The following is a 20,624-nucleotide window of genomic DNA, read 5'->3' as shown; positions in this document are numbered from 1 at the left end:
CACCAACAAACATGTTACAATAAAGTGAAAGTTGTATATTGTTTAGATTTTGAGCAAGAAATCTGAAAACAGTATGTTTAGTCAGGGTATATTTCGTTAGCACATGTTAATATTGAAAAATGAAAAAATATTCTAAAACATCACCTCTGTAGTAATTTCAAAATATGCCTACAAATTCTTCCCTTTAAAAGGTGAAGCCTAGGCTGGGGATTTAACTCAGTGGCATCATGCCTGTCTCGCAAGCTCAGGGTCCTGAGTTTGATGCCTGGTACCAAAAAAAAAGGTGAAGCCTATACTTAGTGACTCCCGAGCCAAGAATAGAACACACTACAAATGAAAGTATCTAACACTTAAGGCTCAGTCTCAAAAGTCCCGGGGAGTCTTCTTGTCTTCTCTTGGATCACGCAGAGGGACCATATGGAAAGAAAGACCCACGTGGCCCAACGAAGGCCCACTGTCCATTTTAGAGGCAGATCCTCCAACCCAGGTCTTCCTTCAACATCCTGTCACCCTGACTTCAACCTCCTTATAAGACCCTGAGTCTTCAGAATCTTATGGTTAAATGATTCAATTCCTGGCCCACAGAAACAGTCAAATAATGTCTGTCATTTAAAGCTGCTAGGCTTTTAAGTAATTTGTTTTGTAGCAATAAATAATCAATGCAGATTTTGGTATAAAGAAGTGGGATACTGCTAAAAAAAAAAAATGTAAGTAAAACTGGAACCAGGGAGTAGCATGGACATGGTGGCACACGCCTGTGATCCCAGCACTCAAGAGGCTGGAGGTAGGAGGATTACCATGAGTTTGAGGCCAGCCTGGGCTACATAGTGAATTCTAGAGCTACCCTGAATTACAGAGCGAGGCCGTCTCAAAAAAACAAAAATAAATAAATACAATATAATACAAGCAATTTGTAGCTAAAATGCACACTGTGGCAGCTAAAAATATGCCCAAATATTCTTTTGCTTAAGTATAAGTTGCACCAGGTAACTTTCTTCAGCCTAATTAGGATGTAAAGAAAGTTACAGGATTTCACATCAAGGATATGAAACATTAAAAAGTTACGTGGCTTTGTCTTTGTTCTGTCGTGGCTAGCTACTACATCTTGAGGAACTCTAGAAACTCTACAGAAAAACTAACAAAGCCTCTTGCCACAGCCAGACATGAGTGAGTCACCTAGAAAAGACCTTTCTGCCCTAGTTCAAACACTGCAGGCTCAGCCCAAATCTTAACTACAACTTTAAAAGATACCCTAAGCTAGAACCACCCAGGCACTGCTGAATTCCTGAGCTACAGAAATGATTGTTTTAAGTGGCTAGATTTGGGCATAATTTACTATCCAGGAATAAATTTACAACTGCCAAAACCAAATATATCTGTTTTTCTTTTTCCTGGTAAAGGATGTACTCCATCTCCTAACTCTTCTGGCTCTGGGGACTGAAGCCAGGGCCTTCACACTGCGGTATACACCCAGCCATTCCACTACACCCTTATAAAATTTTGGGACAGTGTTTTGCTAAGTTACCCTAGCTGGGCTCAAATTTGTGGTCATCCTGTCTTAGCCTCTCTGAGTGTTGTTGAGATTACAGGTATGTGTTACCATATTTGGCATGAAGAATCCCTTAATAGTAAAAAGAACATTTCAAATAAGGATGAAAAAATTACATTCTGAAAACACAAGACTATTAATACATGGCTAAACAAATGCTTTTTACTGACTTGTAAGATAACTGCTACAGGGCTGGGGATTTAGCTCAGTGGTTTCGCAGCCTGCTGCACAAGCGCAAGGACCCAAGTTCGATCCCCGGTACCAAAAAAAAAAAAAAAAGATAACTGCTACATCATTTTCATTCTTGCTACAAGCTAGATAGTGTACACATTGTTTAACGTTCTCAACAACCCCATGGATTAGAGTATAATATATATCCATGGGTTCAGCATTCACACTGCAGATTCAACTACCTCTGATCAAATGAATTTTGGCATTTAAAGAGGGGCCTGAAACCAATCCTGAAGGGTACTCAGGGAGGAACCTATGAGAAAACTGAGGTTGCAGAGTTCTGAGAAATGTCAATCACAGTGATAGTAAAAACCAGAGTAAGGACTTAGATCTCCTTCATGCTGACAGCAAAGTCTATAGGTATTTTCTATTATGCTACTGTACCAGGGATCAGCATATTTTTTCTGTGATGGTCACGATGCTAAGTCTTTTCAGCTTTGCAAGACATGAGTCTCTTGCAATTAAACTCAGCTGTACGCGCATCAGTAAAATTTTATTACCAAAACAAGACTGCAGTGTGGATTTGCTCCTTGGGCTGCAGTAGGTGGCCACATTCTTTTTTTTTTGGTACTGGTGATTGAACTCGGGTCCTTGCGCTTGCGAGGCAGGCGGTGGAGCCACTGAGCTAAATTCCCGGCCCAAGTGGCCACATTCTTTATTATCTGTCACTGCCTTAAAAGTACTTGCATCAGCTCACCACGGCAGATTTGCAATGAGTAAGTCACACGCTCTTTAGACACACAATTAATTCATATCCTCCTCCTTGCAAGACAGCATTAATTCAGAGGCTTTCTCAGATAACTGGCTAGGGAAGATTTCCCTCTAGAAATCCTTCCTATGAAAATCCTATGTCAAAAATGGATCAAATGGCCAGGTGTAGTGATGCACACCTGTAATCCCAGCACTCTCTCTGGAGGCTGAGCCAGGTCAGCCTGGGGTACAAAGTGAGTTTAAGGACAGTCTGAACTACATAGTGAGACCCTGTCTCAAAAAGCAAAAAGCCAGGCATGGTGGCACACATCTATAATTCCAGCACTCAGGAGGATTATCTCAAGTTTGAGGCCAGCCTGGGTGGGATACACAGCGAGCTCACGGATAGCCTGGGCTACATAGCTAGACCCTGTCTCAAAAGCAAGTAAGGGTCAAATAATAAATCACTGGCAAATTTCCTAGCTTAATTCCAAGGTAAATGGCATTTAATGCAATACTCACCTTTTAGTTGGATAATTACAAACTACTACTAAAAAGAGGGGCTGGGCATGGTGATGCATGCCTGTAACCCCAGCACTTGGGAAGGCTGAAGCAAAAGTTTCAGCCCAGTCTAGGCAACTTAGTGACCTAGACTCTGTTTCAAGTTAAAAATAAAAATAATAAAAAGGGCTGGGGATGCAGGTCAATATGAAAGTGCAATTTTAATTCCAGATACTACAGAACAAACTAAACACCCCCTCAAAAAGAGGAACAACCAGTTATACTACCAGCCAACACTAATGTATTCCCACACTAATTATGTTAGAAATTTACAGTACTGTAGTTTAGGTGAGTAAATCAGATAGTAAATGTAACACTTATAAATTTAAACTTCTTACATGCTAAGGATCTCAATCTTTGCTAAACCTTTAACTTGTTTTAAAAAATATAAACTATTTTTCTTCTGTTGCTTAGAGAAATTCACAAAACATCATCCACTGATTTTGTATAACATCTTCCCACAAGAAACTCAATTAAAAACCTCAGAAAGAACTGCATTACTAAACACCATAAGTATATAAAAATATCACAGCAAAAAATACTAAGAAATTGTTGAATATTATACCTGTGTCAGCTTCACGTTCTTTATTCTCATCAGTAAGGGGATTGTCATGAAGCTTCAAATAGATCTCGATAGCAATTCTTGCTGCCTTGAAGTAAAATGGATGCTGTCGAAGTACATCTTCTAGTTTTAATAAGTCCACATATGATCTAAGGGTAATCTTCCTCATACAGTATGTATGAAAGTCAAACTGGTCATCAGTGATTTCTATAAAATGCTAACAAAATTATCTTTTTATTATTATATTGAAGTATAACAATGTTTAAGAAAACTAAAAAAACAAATCCTTGGAATTACTTGCTTCTCTGGTCCAAAAAATTAGTGAAACAAAAATATTAGTCATTCAGCATAAATACTTTGGATATCAAATACAACTGGCCACCACCCAAAGGATATGATGTACAGTAGGTATCAAAACTCACTGAATAAGGCCAGGGATTTAGCTCAGGACACTGCGCCTGCCTTGCCCCGGTACCACACAAAAAAACAAACCTCACTGAATAAAACGGAAGCACAAATCCCACACATACACTCCATCCTTAATCGCACTTAGGTCATTCTGACAAATCAACTGTAAGTGTTTAGTATACAAAATGGTGCAATACAGCTGATTCATGTTACACACTGAGTTTTTTATTCAGAGCAATTTGCAGGTGATTATGATATACAGTTTTTGGGTTCTTTTCTTTTTTTAGGCTATACATCAGAACGCTATACAGTATCAGGCTGCTGTGTAAACTTAATTATATAAACTATGTTTATCTGTGAAAAACACACAACAAAGGTAAGTCCATTACAAGTGATTAAAAAAAAAGGTGAGAAGGTTCAAAGCTTGAATGTTATAAGAGTATATGGCATCAGGGCTGGGGATTTTGCTCAGCGGTGCATGTTGCTGCCTGCCTTGCAAGTGCAAGGTCCCGAGTTCAATCCCTGGTACCAAAAAAAAAAAAAAAAAAAAAAAAAAGTATATGGCATCACCACTCCACCTTAGACAGACAAGATTGTAGCATTAACAAGCTTTTAGGTACTACTGTAGAGGCAGTACCAATGCCCAAAAGTTTCCAAAGTCACTAAATACACAGGCAGGAAAACAAAATTTCCATAAGGTTTTTGAACAAAATTCTTACAAAAATAGATACGAGTACCCTGCTGAAAATATAGCATATATTTCCATTATAAAAAAATGGAAAAAGTAAAAACTGATTTTAAAAATGTGATTTATGAAGATGCAGGAAAAAAGTATAGGATTTGCCCAAAACTCTCAATGTCTAATAAAATATGAGAAATTCGTATGTATAAAGTACTTACTCTCTCAATTTCATGACATTTCTTAAGTGCTTCACCAAATTTATTCATTGCTTTATATGCCTGGGCACATTCTGTCTGGAACCACATGCACTGCATTTCATTCAAATTCTCTACTGCTGATGTTCCTTCCTACACAAAAATCACAAACATTCAAGTCAATTTCTTGCCAAATTCACCATTCCACCACGAATTTAAGGAGACAGTCAACTGATACAAATTCTTCTGAAGGGCCGGGGATTTAGCTCAGTGGCTCCACCACCTGCCTTGCAAACGCAAGGTCCTGAGTTCAATCCCTGGTACCAAAAAAAACAAACCCCCAAAAGCAAATTCTTTGGAAATATTATTTTGGTGTTTAAATCTTTTTTTTTGGTACCGGGGCTCGAACTCGGGTCCTTCCGCTTGTGAGGCAGGCAGCAGAACCACTGAGCCAAATCCCCGGCCATGTTTAAATCATTTTTATAGTAAAAGGAAGTAGTTAATAAGTGAAATAAATTGAAATTCTTTTTGCAAACACTTAAAAATAGGATTTTTCCAAATGATTAAACAAAAGGTGTACAGTAATTGAGTGGTAGGAATTAATTTAAGAAAAAGAACACTAGCGGTTGGGTGAGTTGTCACATGGCTATAATCCCAGCACTTGGGAAGCTGAGGCAGGAAGACTGACATGAGCTGAGGCCAGGACTACAGGACTACATAGCAAGACTCTGTGGAGGGAGGGAGAGAGGGACAGAGAAGGGAAGGGGGAGAAGGGGCGGGGGAGAGACAGAGAGAGAGAGGAGAGAACTAGCATTTAGCAGATACTCAAATATCAATTCTCTTAACTTCTAAAAACTTGCCCCAAACATACATCAATATAAACCAGAATGTATAAGTCTATCATAATAACTATGTTGAAAGAAAATGATTTATACTAATGTTGACTGTAATTTTTGACAATACAGTGATTTAATTAAATTCTGGACTAGCCAGGCATAGTGGCACACACCTGTAATGCCAGCACTCAGCAAGCTGAGGCAGGAGGATTGCTACGAATTCAAGGCCAGCCTGAACTACATGGTAAGAACCTGTCTCAAAAAACCAAAATAAATAAATAAATAGTTTTTTAAAAATCTGAGCTATTCTAATACTAAAAATATTAAAAAGAAATTCTGAAAAAGATCAAGGTATGGCAGATGTGATGGCACACACCTGTAATCCCATCACTTGGGAGTTTGAGGCCAGCCTGGATACATATTGGGCACTATCTAAAAAAAGAAAAAGAAAAAGAAAAGAAAAGAAGAAGAAAAAGGAGGGCTGAGGATTTAGCTCAGTGGTGCCACTGCCTGCCTCAAAAGCTCAAGGTCCTGAGTTCCAACCCCAGTACTAAAAAAAAAGAAAAAATACCAAGGTACAAGCATGGCTATGTCCTGTTTATTCATAAATTAAGAACATTAGCTGTACAAACCCTTGTAAACTTTGAGCACATTTCTTCAGCCTCTTTAATCAGACTGGCTTTTAGCATGTATTTTGCACACTTGGAGTTGATAAATCTATCTGCTGTGTCCAAGGCCTGAGCTTCATCCATCCACCTTGCAGCTTCTTTAATATTCCCAGCATGCTTATAAAGCACAAAAGCAAAGCAACCAGTAAGTATGGTAATTTTACAGGACAGGTCACTTTCTTCCCATTGATAATTAAAATAAATGAAAGAAAAGGTATTATTCAGAATGTGAAGATGCTAATCAATGTAGAAACATGCATTCCTCTGTAAGTTCTTACACCTTTCTGGCTCTCTGATAACGAAGACTTGTTTTAATGTTGTATCTATCATGTACAGCAATACTTGGCACATAGTAAATACTCAAAAATGACTGTTAAATTAAAGAGTAAATGATAATATAAGCCTTTAAGAACAACACAATTCAATGCAGGTAAAATGATGGCCACTTTCTATCCAAAGGACCCTGGAAACATTAGTGACTGGGACCATTAATGGACAGTTCCCAATGATCCTCACTCAAACTCATCTAAGTAGTAGCACGACTACAAAAGTAATGAGCAAAACCTGGCTTTTAAAGTGCTGGGGATGTAGCTTAGCGACAGAGTACCCGCCTAGTGTGCTTGAGGCTCTGTTTTCAATCCCCAGCAACACTCTACCACCAAACTACAACTTAACATATACTCAATTTCATAATTTTCTTGCTAAATAAATCACTGTTTTACAACTATTCCCTCAACAGCTTTGATTACTAAATTTTATTTGCAACAAGATAGAAAAGAGCCAATTTTAAGATGATGCCAGATCATCTAACTGGAGAGTCTCAGGCAGAGGCCAGGAACTAGAGAGTCAAAAATAATGAAATCTTTGCAGTTTCATTTCATCAGATACTGATATGTGATCATACTAAATTATTAATCAAAATACAGTTTACAGCAAATAACTTACCTTTGGATTAACATACTCTTATTCACCCAAAGAGAATAACCAGATATATAAAAATACATGAGAACATATGCATAAATAGCCTCACATATGTGTAGATACACGTGTAGCTAGGTAATCAAATAAGCATAGCCATGATAATATTAGAAGAAATCAGCTGAGAAATGTACTTTTTATTCCATGTTTTCTTGCATCATACATGTCATTTTTCTTACAACATTTAGAATCCATGAAATATTAAAAAATTTATGATACATATAATTTCCTTGGGGGGGATTTTTACCTTATAGATTTTAGCTTTCACAAGAAAGAGTTCTATCAACGTAGGTGTACTTTCAATAGCAGTATTTATATATTCCAAAGCAATAGATGGCTGACCAATTTTGTCATAATGTTGCGCCAAATAGTACTGGACCCAAAGTAATGTGGTTGGTGGTTCCTCCTTTCCGTCATCTTTACAAAGCAGGGGATGAGGGCGGGACAGGAAAGAAATCAAAACTAGGCATTACATATATGAAGAGTACATCCGCAAAATGGCCCCCCATAAGGAAATTAGATTGGAAATTATTTATGTGCCCAGTTATAAAAATATAGGGGCCAGGGGTTTAGCTCAGTGGTTTCACACCCTGCTGTGCAGCACAAAGACCCAAGTTCGATCCCCGGTACCAAAAAAACCCAACTAAGAGCCAGGAATTTAGCTCAGTGGTGCCATGCCTGCCTTGCATGTTTGTTCCCCTGTACCACAAAAAAACAACAACAAAAACAAAACAAAATACAAATAAGAATGTAAGATCTTTGAAAGGGACCGTGTTTTCTATTCTGAATCCACATAGCCCCTTAGCACAATGCCTTACATATAACTTTTTATAACAAATATGGCCAATTAATAAACTCAACCCTGTAACTACCTAGAAAGAAAACCAGAAGGAAGTTGCGGGGTGAGGTATTGTATTAAAACTAGAAGAATGTATGAGTCAGAAGGATGGGGGTGGGAGGATGACTAAAATAAATTCTTTCATTAATGTGAGATTAAAAAACATTGCTTGAGTTTTAATGTACTAAATTGTGCATAAGTCTATAATGTGGTTATTTTAAATTTTGATGATAATCTTAGTAAATTTTAATATTATGTTAAATATACAAAGATAAATTATTTAGCCTGAATAAAAACTATACCCCCAAAATGAGATGACAATTAGAAAAAACTTATTTGCTATTTTAGTTCATGATTTAATATACTCTGAAGAAAATGTGTAAGTTAAATACATAAACCACACACTTAAAAAAATTTTTAATACAAATTTCTACAATCTAAGAACTGGTACTTGCTTTCAAAGAAAGCAATAAATTGCCTTTTTTTCCCCCTAGGAAAAGCAGGATGGCTCAGTGGACAAACAATAGGAGTGGAACTCACCAACTCCGGATCTAATAGATCTGCAACAAAAGTGCTGCATATTCTCGGGCATGTCACTGAACCTCTTCCACATTTGTAAAGTATGTAGGAAAATGCAGATAACCAAAGGAACATCATGATGATTAACCAATGAAACCAGGGTCAAGCCTTCTAAAAAGTACTATCAAAATTGACCTGAGACCTAGAAACAATAAACAGTAGCAGTGTCTACTCTGGATTCTACCACACTGGGCTTTCCCACTATGGGAAACAGAAGTCCTTGGAAAAACAACTGATTGCTGATCTTCACTGGCAGTGTACGAGATATACTGTAATTATTGCCATGTCATGTGAATTTTGGAGCCATGTGAAGTTTAAATATCAAGTGTGTTTAAACCCATAAATTCATAATATCTTTAAAAATTTATCTGCCATCTTGGAAAATTGAAGCTTAAAAGATGAATTAACTGATTCTTTTGAAAAAATGAACCAACTGATTATTTTGAAAACTTATGAAAAAGTGGGGCTGTTACTTATGCTTTTCCATATAAATGGAAATACTGGGTAACAGTCAAATAAAAGATGAAATAAAAATTGTCTTTTAAGATATTAAGTGTATGTCTACTGGTGAAAAAAATATACTACCTATAAAATAGTTCACCACCCTTACATTGAAAAAAACAAAAACAAAAGCAAATCAACAAAATGGAATCCTATGAAGCCTCTAGTCAGACCTATCAGAAGATTCTATAATAATAAATGTTTTATTTATTTATTTATTGGTACTGGGGATTGAACTCAGGACTTTGCGCTTGCGAGGCAGATGCAGTGCCACTGAGCTAAATCCCCGGCCCACAAATGTTTTATTTTTGAAATTTTATTTTTATTATTATTATTATTATTATTATTATTATTGGCTTTTTGGTACCAGGGATTGAACTCAGGACCTTGCACTTGCCAGGCAGGCACTGGGTCACTGAGCTACATCCCCAGCTTATTCTTGGTTTGGTTTTTTTGGGGGTTTTTTTTGGTGCCAGGGATCAAACTTGGGTCCTTGCACTTGCACAGCAGGCGGCGAAATTACTGAGCTAAATCCCCAGCCCTTATTCTTGGTTTTTTGAGACAAAGTCTCGTTATGTAGTCCAGGCTGGCCTTGAACTCATTATACAGCCCAGACTGGCCTCAAACAAGTGATCCTCCTGATTCATCCTCCCAAGTGCTAGGATTACAGGTGTATACTACGACACCTGGAAACAGAAATTTTTTATATCTGCCCTTTCCAATACAGCAGGCGTTGGCTACTGTGCTAAAACTGAGTAACTGAATTTTTATTACTTAATCTTTGTGTTAATAAGCCACCCAGGTTAATGCTAACATACTAGAAACAACTACACATCTAACTACCATCTTACGAAAAATTCAGAGGATAGGAGAATAATATATTAACGTACGAGTACATTCTGCAAGATCTAGACAAAGAAAACATAAGAGAAAAACTTCTTCAACAAATAATTTGAAGAGAGGAAGAGAAATCATTGGATTATAGAAGTTTACAAGACATTAACCAAACTCAAAGCATAAAATTTATCTGAACTGTCATTCAAACAAACTTTTTTTAAAAAAAGAAAAAATATGACAAAATTTCATAATTAGAAAGTACTAATTTTCAAGTGTGATAATGGTATTATGGTTATGTTTTAAGTTCCTTATCACTGGACAATACTGAAATGTTCATGAATGAAAGGATGTGACGTCTAGAATTTGCTTCGGAATACAGGAATAGAGGTAAGAAAGAGACTATCGATGAAACATTTGGGCATGAATTCAAAATTTATTAGAGCTAAGTGATTGGTAAATGCAGGGTCATTATATTATCAAAGCTACTCTCTTTTTTTCAGCTTCACATCTTTTGACCTTGATATGTTTCTTTTTTGCAAAACATTCAAATCCAGTCTTACAGATGTTAAGCTTTACATAAAGTTTTTCCCAATATACTAATGTGATTCTCTTCTAATCAAGTTATCATTGCACAACATGCAAATTAATGGATCTCCATTCTAATGGGAAAAAATTTAAATGCACTATTTTTATTGTCTAACACTGACTTTTTGCTTAAGAATTTCATAATGTATTGAAATTTTCAAGATTTAAAAAAATAATTTGAACACTTACCATTGGGGTTAAATAAACGGCAGCTTTTTAGAGAGGTTTCATAACCTACTACTAATTCTTCTATGATTGCCACCTAGAGTACAAACACACAAGCACATTTTAATAGAAAAAATATAGTTACTATTGTGCAAAATGTCTTATTTTACTACTAAAAGACTAAAAAAACACTCCAACACATGCACACATCTTTATAAATTTCTTTAACCTCTGGGCAAAAATTTGAAACTGTCTATTTGTGAAGTATGTATTAAAACATATGTTTTTTAAAAGCTCCCTGGTAATAAAAATGCATAAAAGCTCACTGGTAAGCTCCTTTTCTCCACTAGAAAATAAAATATCAACTGAACCAGAAATCAGGAAAGGGTTACACATAGGCAATGCTGTAGATGATTTATATCTTGATTCATTTTTATCTCAGAACACATAAATAAAACCTACAATTAATGTTTGCTCTTTAAAAATCAAGAATTAAATGTTATGTGAAAAAAGAATTTTCCATAAATAGATGGTAGTAATCAACTCTAAATTTTATAATCATAGAAAAACCATTAATAAAACTGAAACACAGAACAGCAGGGTGTCTGAGGTCTAGAAGAATGAGTAGCAGAACAGGCTGTGATTTTTCTTGAATCTTGACTATACTATCTTCCTCAGGGTTCGAGAGCAAGCCTGAAATTTTTTCATTAATTCTCTTCTTTAAGCTGAGCACAGTGGCAAATGTTGATAGTCCCAGATACTTAGGAGGCTGAGGCAGGAGGAATGCTTGAGCCCAGGAGTTTGAGGACAGCCTGAGCAATACAATGAAACCCCATCTCAAAAAAAACAAAGCAGACAAAAATATTTCCCATCTTTGCTTAATCTAGCTTTATGGATTTCTATTACTAGAGAAGTTCTCTTAAATGACTACTTCACTTAACCAACTCAACAGATCAACACTGGCTTCTAATTCTGAGTAAACTGCTAAGTCTGAGGGGTTCTCAGGCAGGTTATCCTGGAGGTCCTGTGCTGTCGTCCCACAAGTTAGGCCACAGGCTTACTAAAATTCAATTGTGTTCCTGACCCTATTTCAGTAAGTTGTATTTATTATCAACAGGTAGAACTATCATAATGGCAGAATTTAATCCCATAGTATATAAACTTAATATACTAGAAGAAAAAGAACTATTTCCATAGGTTGAACAACATGGAAAGACTCAAAGATAAATTTCAGTTTAAGTCAAATTTAAGTGTAACTTAGAAAAGTATGAATAGAAAATTTTAAAATGTAGGGCTCCATACTTAAAACTGCTTCACAAGCACCAAACTGTCACTCTTTCAAATCTAGAAATAATAGGTGATTTATGCAAGTGACAAAAGAGAAATCAACAAAGCCCATACAGCCTGGGCTTCTCAGAACTGGCAATTAAATGTACACTGAATATCATACATGTTTAATTTGTTCCATCTTTCTGATTCTTTTCAATGTAACTAATTTATTTTTAATCCAACCAAGATGTCTTGAAAATCTAAATTAGGATTCAAATAGCCTCTACAAAAGCATTTTGAATATTATAACACATAGCTGAAAGAGTAAGTTGACTTACTGGGACAGAAGACAATCTTTTCTGATACAATTTTTTTCTACCAAATAAAAACAGAAAACTGAGGCTTGGATTTTAAAGTAAAATCACCTCTGACTTCTAATAATGAACAAAGAATAGAGAAAATGTTGGAAAAATTGATACTTTACTTAACTTTTCATAATCTACATGGACTTATTACAGTATAGCAAAAACAAAGGGAAGAAAACAAAGTTAAAAGAAAATAAAATGAAAAGGAAGAAACAGGCATAGAAGCACTTAAACTTCAAGCTAGAAAGATTGATATGAGATTCACAAAACAGCAGATGCACTGTTGGGCACAGATAATCAGCAATCATCCCAAATACTGAACAAAGAAATGGTAACCAAATGAAAACATTGTATTTACCTTTTCTTTATCTTTGTATAAGGACCGCAAAGTATTGAAGACTGGTGGACAACCCTTGCTGAAATTCATCCTTAGGAACTTATCCAAACATTCTTTGAACTTCTCACCTTAGGAAAAAGAAATCCTGCTGGCTTACACTTATGCAGACAATTCTAACAATGCATACCCTTAGCCTTAATATGTATCCTTATACCTAAAAGCCAAGAAAAGAACCTTTAAATCACAACAGCATTTTCATTCCTTTGCAGACTGTGCCTGCTAATCACAACATGTCGACTTGACTAGATTAGGAAATGTCTAGCAGATCAAAAATCACATTTCTGGGTGTGTCTGTAGATGACTGCCATGGAGGCCAGCAAACTGATGGAGGGAGGCCCACTCCACTTATAGGTGGTACCAATGAGATGCAGCCTGGATGGAATAAAAAGGGAAAGCATGCCACTTTTGAAGAGCTCCAGTCTTGAAGCATCTCCAGTTTCTTCAGCCTTCCAGTGCAGGCTCACACTGGCAACTTTCTGGTGAACTCTCTGACTTTTGATCTGGACTGGCACTACATCCTTGATCCCTCTTGTTTGTATAGCTTCCATCTTCTTGGGCTCTCCAGTGCTCAGCCAGCCATTGTAGATTTCCCCCTCTTTTCCTGTAAACCTATCTAGTAAGTTCTATTGCATAATTATACATATATTTTCTATTGATTCTGTTCCTCTAGAGAACCTTAACTAATAAAGGTGGGGGTGAGGGGATGGGCCCTGATGTGAGTGCACCTGACCATGTGGTTCAGAAGCCCTTGGAACTAATTTGCAGGAGGAGTTTGCAGGAAAAGTTTGGAAATGTGGTCTAGAGAAGCCCTAGAATGCTGTATGCTGCGTTTGATGGGTGGTTCTGGTTGGAGCTCAGAAGATTAGAATGCTGACAGAAATGCAGACCGTAAAGACCAGGATTATGAGCTTTCAAATGGGAACAAAAGCTATACTGGAAACTGGACTAGAGGTGATGCATGTTTTATTCTGGCAAAGAATTTGTCTACATTTTGTCCATGTCCTCAGACTAATTAATGTTGCGGAGGAAATTTAAAGGTAGCCCAATGTTTAGGCTGTGGCATGGGTTCTGCTGGCTGCCTTTGGCCAGATTAATAATGAGAATCACAAACCAAAAACAGAGTTGAGGGATTTAGCTCAGTGGCACTCCGCCTGCCTGGCAAGCACAAGGTCCTGAGTTTGAACTTGGTACCGAAAAAAAAAAAAAGGAGAGAGAGAGGTGAATGATGTGAAGCTTGGACAGAAAGGAAGCATCTGTGAAACTGGGGCAAAAAAGTCTGGTAGCTGAAAAGATTAGAAGTAAAAAGAAGCCAAATACTTTGCATCAGTACAACAGGAAAGAGACCTTGCAGGCATCTCAGAAATCAGCAAGATAAAAGAGCCCTTGGGCTCCTGGCTCTAGAAGAGTGTCATCTGGGGATTATTTCTGTTTCTCCTGAGTTCCTTTTACCATGCCTAGCCATCCAAGCATTCAGAGGCCACTGCAGTCATGTTACAAGGAGACCTGGCTACTACCCTGCAGCCAATCAAGCATGGAATGAATCCACTGGAAACTTAGTCAAATAAACCTCTCCTTCTTTAAATTATAAGTGTTAGGTATTTTGTCCCAACCAATGGGAAAGTGACTATTACATTCATACTTAAAAACCAAGAAAAGAAACTAAATTCACAATAGCATCTTCATTCCTTTGCAGTTATTCTCACTTACCAGATAAAAAGTTTAATGGCAGCCTTCTTGGCACCAATCCCCTGGGATATTTGGTCCAGGCCTCCTCATATATTTTTAGCCGTTCGAACATATTAGCTGCAGACAAAGAAAAATTATTTCTCAAAGTAATTAAAATTTATATTAAAAGACAATTTGGAACTGCAAAGAAAATTATTTGTAATCTTACCACCTAAATATATCAACAATCATTCTAGAATATGTCTAGTATTTTCATATTTTAAATACCTATGATCATGTAAAACACTTAATTTTCTTTCAGCCTCTCCCCTGTAACTCACCTGCTTTGATCTGTCCAGAGCTTCTGGATTTATCACCTATCTTCCATTTCTCCATTCGCATTTTGTATTTTTTTTTGGTTTACTCTCATTGCAAATGATAAAAGCTTTCCTCAGTTTAGTCTTCCACTTCACTTATTTTTACTCTCCTCAGCTGTGGCCTCTCTTCTATTCAACCTATTAAGATTTTCTTTTCAACAAACATGCTTTTCATTTCTCCTATTCCTAATTAGTACTTTCTCCTAATTATTTATCTTTCACAGGTGCAATTCCCTCTATTCATCTTGGAGTCCTTTGTCTCTATTCCCCCTGTGGTTAGCACTGTCATCTTATGCATTATCCCCTATGACAGCTTGGGAAACTTTGTTATAAAGTAATCTTCAGCAAGGTTTCTATGATATATATGTAAACAGTATCCAGAATGACTCATTACCACCCTTGAAGGGAACAAAGCTTCCAATCAGATATCTTGGCTAAGGATCCTGACTATTTCTGGGCCTGTCCTCACAAGTGGACCCCACTGTGGGTAGAGGGGTAATGCTGAGGAGCACAGTCTCTGGATCCAAGTTTGAATGATGGAAATGGAAGCCCTCTTCCCACAAAGGAACAGTGGTGTTCATCTGGACTGGCTACACTCATGTGCCCCTGGGAGGCCACCCTGCCACAGCCATAGCTAATAAGACGTTGTCCTTGCTTCTTTCGTCTAGGAAAACACCTCCACTTCTGTCAGTGGAAATTTCCCTTTCATGTCTTTGATGTGACTGAGCGTTCATGATTTTTCTCTAAAGCTGTTTCTGTAGTCTGTTCTCAATCATTTCTAACAATTTGTAGAAGAGAAATTTCAAAACATGCTCAATCTGGCATATAAAATGGAAACCTGCAATGCATCTTTGTATTCAAACGCTGAACCAATTCTTTTTTCTTTTTCTTTTTTTTTTTTTTGGTGCTGGGGATTGAATTCGGGTCCTTGTGCCTGTGCAGCAGGCAACGAAACCACTGAGCTAAATCCCCGGCCCATGCTGAACCAATTCTTTTTTTTTTGTTTGGGGGGGGGCGCCCAGGATGGTCAAAATTCTTTTTTTTTTTTTTTTTTTATTAAATTCTTTTATTGGTACATTGTAGGTATACAACACAATTACATTTCTTATTGGGAATTGTACCTTTACATAATGCATCTTGGTTCTTATTTTTTCCCCATTCCTAGCCCTCCCTTCACGTCCTCCACCCTTCCCTATTTACAAAGACTTTATTTCCATTTTTTCCATTTCTCATCATTTTTCCTTTCCCTTCTTTCCTTTCCCCTGCCCCTCCCACTACCCCTACCCCTTTGGACCTTTTCTTCCTATTTTACATTATCGATTATTCATTCTAATCATTGGTACATTTTAGGTATACAATATAATGACATTCATCATTGGAAACTTGCACCTTTACATAGTCTCTCTTGGGCCGAACCAATTCTTAACCACCAGTTCTTGAGCTGTGCTTTTCAACCAGTCAGTAAAATATACATTAAAAGAAGCGATTAAAATCCAGTAAGAGTTAAGCAGCATTACCTGGCTTCAGTGCCTTCTCTAAGCCTTTATAATAGGCCCAGTTTTCAGGGTTTCTCTCTTGTAATCCTCTGTAAACATCAGCAGCATCTTCCAGACGACACAATTGCAAGAGAAGTTCCCCTGATAAAAGTAAATAAATAACAATATTTGAGAAAATCTTGTAATTTTAATTTTTTCCTCAAAATTTCTCTTATAACCCACTGTAAAGCAGTGGTGCTAAGTGCATGAATCCGATATCCTCCCGAGTTCCCAGCTCCCTTCAAGAAGACTGTTTATTATTCTATTGTGTCCTTTTTCTGAAGTTCACATACTTAAAAATGCTATCCTCTTCATAGCCTCCATTTATTCAGGGAATCTATCCAACTCCAAGCCCCATTCCCACATTCACTGAATACACTATTACTGAGCCATCCTCCTCTCTTTGATTATTCCTGATAGTCTGTGAACAATTTAACAATCCAATTTATCAGGTTCTTTTTGGTACAAGGGATCGAACTTGGGACCTTGCACTTGTGAGGCAGGTGGCGGAGCCACTGAGCTAAATCCCTGGCCCTCGGCTGCATTTTTGAGATTTTATGTAAATGACATTACACAGTAGTACCCATAACCTTATTATCCCTTAATCAACTATAACTCTCTTCTACTCATCAACCTCAAAGAAAAATCAACTCATAGATGCACTACTTGCCTTCCCCTGGGTGCATTACCATTCACATTCCCAAAAGCCACCAGAAACTCCAAGTATCAAAATTCATCTCAAACCTGGCTTCCCTGTTTACCAATTTTTAAACCCTGAATCACTCCAACTGTTTGCTGCATTTTTCTCATTTTGCTGAGCAAGTCAGATAAGTAGAGTAGTTTTCAATAGAAACACCGGGCCCAAAGTCATAAAAGCTTCAAACATCACTAAGGATTTCTTTCCACATCCTTAATCAACTTTCATTCACCAAAGGTATTATTTTCAAACCACTGCTTCACCCTTGGATCCTTCACTTGCATCAGGTAATTTTATTTTATTTTTTAATTTTTTTTGGTACCGGGGATTGAACTTGGGTCCTTGCACTTGTGCCTCAGGCGGCAAAGCCACTGAGCTAAATCCCTGGCCCATGTACCAGTGACTTTTAAGTATGTCCATGTGTTGACTAATTCAATTCTTAGAATTCTACAAAATAAGTTACTATTATTTGCATCATTTTAAAATAAAAAGAATTTAAACTTGAGAAGGGTCTTTCAGAGCCTGCTGAAGACTCTGAACCCAAGCAACTTACTAGAAAAACCCATATTTTTGATATCTGAACCAGTGATTCTCAACCAGGCTACATTTGGAAATAACTAGAGACATTCTGATTGTCATATTAAGGGTGGCGGACACTATTGGCATGTAATAGAAGCTGGGGATGCTGCTAAACATCCTACAATGTTGAGCACACAAATGATCTCCATTACCAATAACTCAGACCCACAATGTCAGCAATACAAGTTGGCAAAGACAACTTTGCTTAATATAAACCAAAAGCCAACTTCATGAAAAACACAAAACAGCCTTCCAACTTTACTACCCCATACTATAACCATTCCCACTTCCTCCCCTTAATCTTCTCCCGCCTCTTTTTTGTGGAGGGAACTGGTAGTGTAAGAATTAGTCAACATTTTGCCTAACTCATCCAGTCCAGAAAGTTCCCAATTATCTTCACCATCTCATCCTCTTCCGTCAATTCCCAGTAACAATCCCTTTCCTGCCAGAATTTCCAAAGACTGATTTTTATTCAGTTTCCCTCTCTGCATGCTTGTCTCCAAAACCTTAAGCAAAGTAGATATTCATTACTTATTTTGTAGGAAGAGCAGATGGCCTGGTTTCTTCCTGTTTCATGTAGAAAACAGGAGCAACTAGAAGACAACTCCCAAGTATAGCCGACATCTACACTCACTTGCTCGCACATACAACCACATTTTGTTCCTGTGAATGAACTATTCGTGATCTTATATGATATTATTATTTACTAATTTGCAGTACCGGGGATTGAGCTCAGGACCTCACGCTTTCGAGGCAGGTACAGCACCACTGAGCTAAATCCCCGGCCCGATCTTATATAATATTAACCTTTTAACCTTTACATTAGATTAGTGGTGGCAAACCTGCAGCACACATGCTGCACTGGGCTGTTTGTTATCGTTGAATATTCTAATAGTTTTACCATTACTGCACTAGATCATATCCCCTCTACTTTTTCAAATATTCTCTATTTTCATCATTCCCTAGTTAGTACAAATATATTTTGAAAAAAGAAATCTGATCCTGCATCCCATTTCACCCATCATCATTTCATGTATTTCCTTTATGGCAAAATTCCTTCTATAAGTCATTTATCCATCCTTTCCTCAATTCCTCTACCCTCAATTTCATTCATATAGACTTGATGTTTGGCCTTTTACTATCCTCTTCATTCCAGATGATCAGAAAATGGTTTTGTTAACATCACCAAGAATTTTTAAATTACTAAAAATCATCAATCAATTCTGAGTCTGAATCTAACTTGACCTTATCTACCATTCATTATTAAAATTATCAAAAGCACAGAATCAAATAATGTACTTAACAGCACTTTGAAAACTGTCATGTACTTCCATAAAGAAATTAACAACAGAATTCACAATAAAATATTTTGCCTAATTATGCCCACTCAGGCTTTGCTCCTGTTACTATAGCTACTTTGCACCCAGTGAAACTTCTTCCAGACTTATGACCATGTCAGATCTTCTATCTTTAAGAATAACAGATTATAAGCACAAGATTAAAAAGAGGTCTGTCCTGCACCTATATAGTTTACAACCGAGCTCCAGAAGCCTTAGACTTGCAGTTTTCCTTGCCAGGAGCAACATCCTTTGGTGAAAGTTCATTTGGCAAATAATGGCTATACTCACTATGTACACAGATTCTATACTTTTAGTGTTCATTTTCCAGGTGACCTAAAGAAATATGAAACCAGCAAATTTCAATTCCCTAGGCTAGCAAGTGCAAAACATTTCAGATAGAAATTCTTAAAAACTGCTTGCCTTTTCAGTCACTTATTCTTCCTATAATAATCCACAAATATGAATGCAAATCTTGTTTCCTTTCCTTCCAGAATTTACATTCTTGCTATTTTCTCAAAGATATTCAGATTAACACCCTAGAATATCCTGTATGTTCTTCAGTAAAGACTGACTTCACAATAATACATTACCAGCAATAAGGAAATCTGGCATACACTACTTTTACTGAAATTTGGCTAATGGGCTGTTTCTAAGACATTTAATCTTCTTGCCTTGTAAAATTAAACAATTGTCTCTTATGTTTTGATCAAACCCTGTAATATTTTCAATGCATAGATACTTTATTTAAAGACTGGATGCTTCAGAAGAGTTGTGTGCCCGCAGTACAGACACTTCTAGCTGAGGAAGAAGGATCGCTTGACCCCAAGAGAATCACCTGAGGCCTTCCTGGGCAAGATAATAAGACCCCTTCTCTAAAGGGGATGCTTTATTAAGTAATTTCTAAATGTAAATCTAAAAAAAAATCTTAAAAATTTCTAAATCTAAAAATAATCTCTAAAACACAATGCTTTATTAAGTAATTTCATTCAATGAATTTGTTTGCAATGAACTTCCTACATTTAAATGTGATTTCCCACATTACAATTACTCAAAGTACACGAGTATTATTTTACTTAATAAAAGAAGACGAATTATATGCAATTGTCAGCAGTAACTAGATCATTTCTCAGCTTTGCTCTTTGCCTTCAAAATTAGAATTATATTTTTAAAAATACCTTTGGTTTCTTCTACAGCAAGTTTATCACAAATCTGCTTTTCATAGGTACAAAGATGTTCCAAGGCTTCTCTATAGAGACCTGCTTCCCGAAGAACTTGATTTTGATATAAAAGTAGTTCACTATATTCATAATCCACTTTATCAGGGGATGTCTGTGTATAAATACAAGAAATACTAAAAGTAAAAATTTTGTTTTCCTATTAGAAAAGTATTTACACACCCAAAAATACATAAAAAGTCAAAGGATAATACATGATTAACTGACTTTTTAAAAAACTCCAAAATATCTATATACATAGCAATGGAGAGTGTGCTTATAACTAACCAAATAATAATCCCTAACTACTTAATTCAAAAAA

The 20,624-nt window shown here is 36.7% G+C and overlaps 1 protein-coding gene across 3 annotated transcripts in view; it reads right to left on the bottom strand.

Moving 5' to 3' along the window:
• The window catches only part of Naa15 (N-alpha-acetyltransferase 15, NatA auxiliary subunit), an 88,665-nt gene that overhangs the window by 17,830 nt on the left and 50,211 nt on the right, over positions 1 to 20,624 (bottom strand). For all 3 annotated transcript variants that reach the window (XM_004854985.4, XM_004854986.4, XM_021236505.2), the window contains exons 6-14: positions 20,264 to 20,417; positions 16,455 to 16,574; positions 14,603 to 14,698; positions 12,857 to 12,963; positions 10,889 to 10,961; positions 7,607 to 7,776; positions 6,346 to 6,498; positions 4,902 to 5,030; positions 3,597 to 3,810 (exon numbers count right to left, since the gene is read on the bottom strand). In XM_004854985.4, the coding sequence (XP_004855042.1) occupies positions 3,597 to 3,810; positions 4,902 to 5,030; positions 6,346 to 6,498; positions 7,607 to 7,776; positions 10,889 to 10,961; positions 12,857 to 12,963; positions 14,603 to 14,698; positions 16,455 to 16,574; positions 20,264 to 20,417 (1,216 nt within the window). The remainder of the gene's footprint in view (positions 1 to 3,596; positions 3,811 to 4,901; positions 5,031 to 6,345; positions 6,499 to 7,606; positions 7,777 to 10,888; positions 10,962 to 12,856; positions 12,964 to 14,602; positions 14,699 to 16,454; positions 16,575 to 20,263; positions 20,418 to 20,624) is intronic.

This window comes from Heterocephalus glaber, unplaced genomic scaffold, assembly GCF_053883595.1.
Source record: "Heterocephalus glaber isolate CG9 unplaced genomic scaffold, H.glaber_assembly_v1.0 deba00001586, whole genome shotgun sequence".
Lineage (NCBI taxonomy): Eukaryota > Metazoa > Chordata > Mammalia > Rodentia > Bathyergidae > Heterocephalus > Heterocephalus glaber.
Note: the sequence above shows the minus strand (reverse complement) of the source record. Positions and strands in the feature narration are given on the sequence as shown.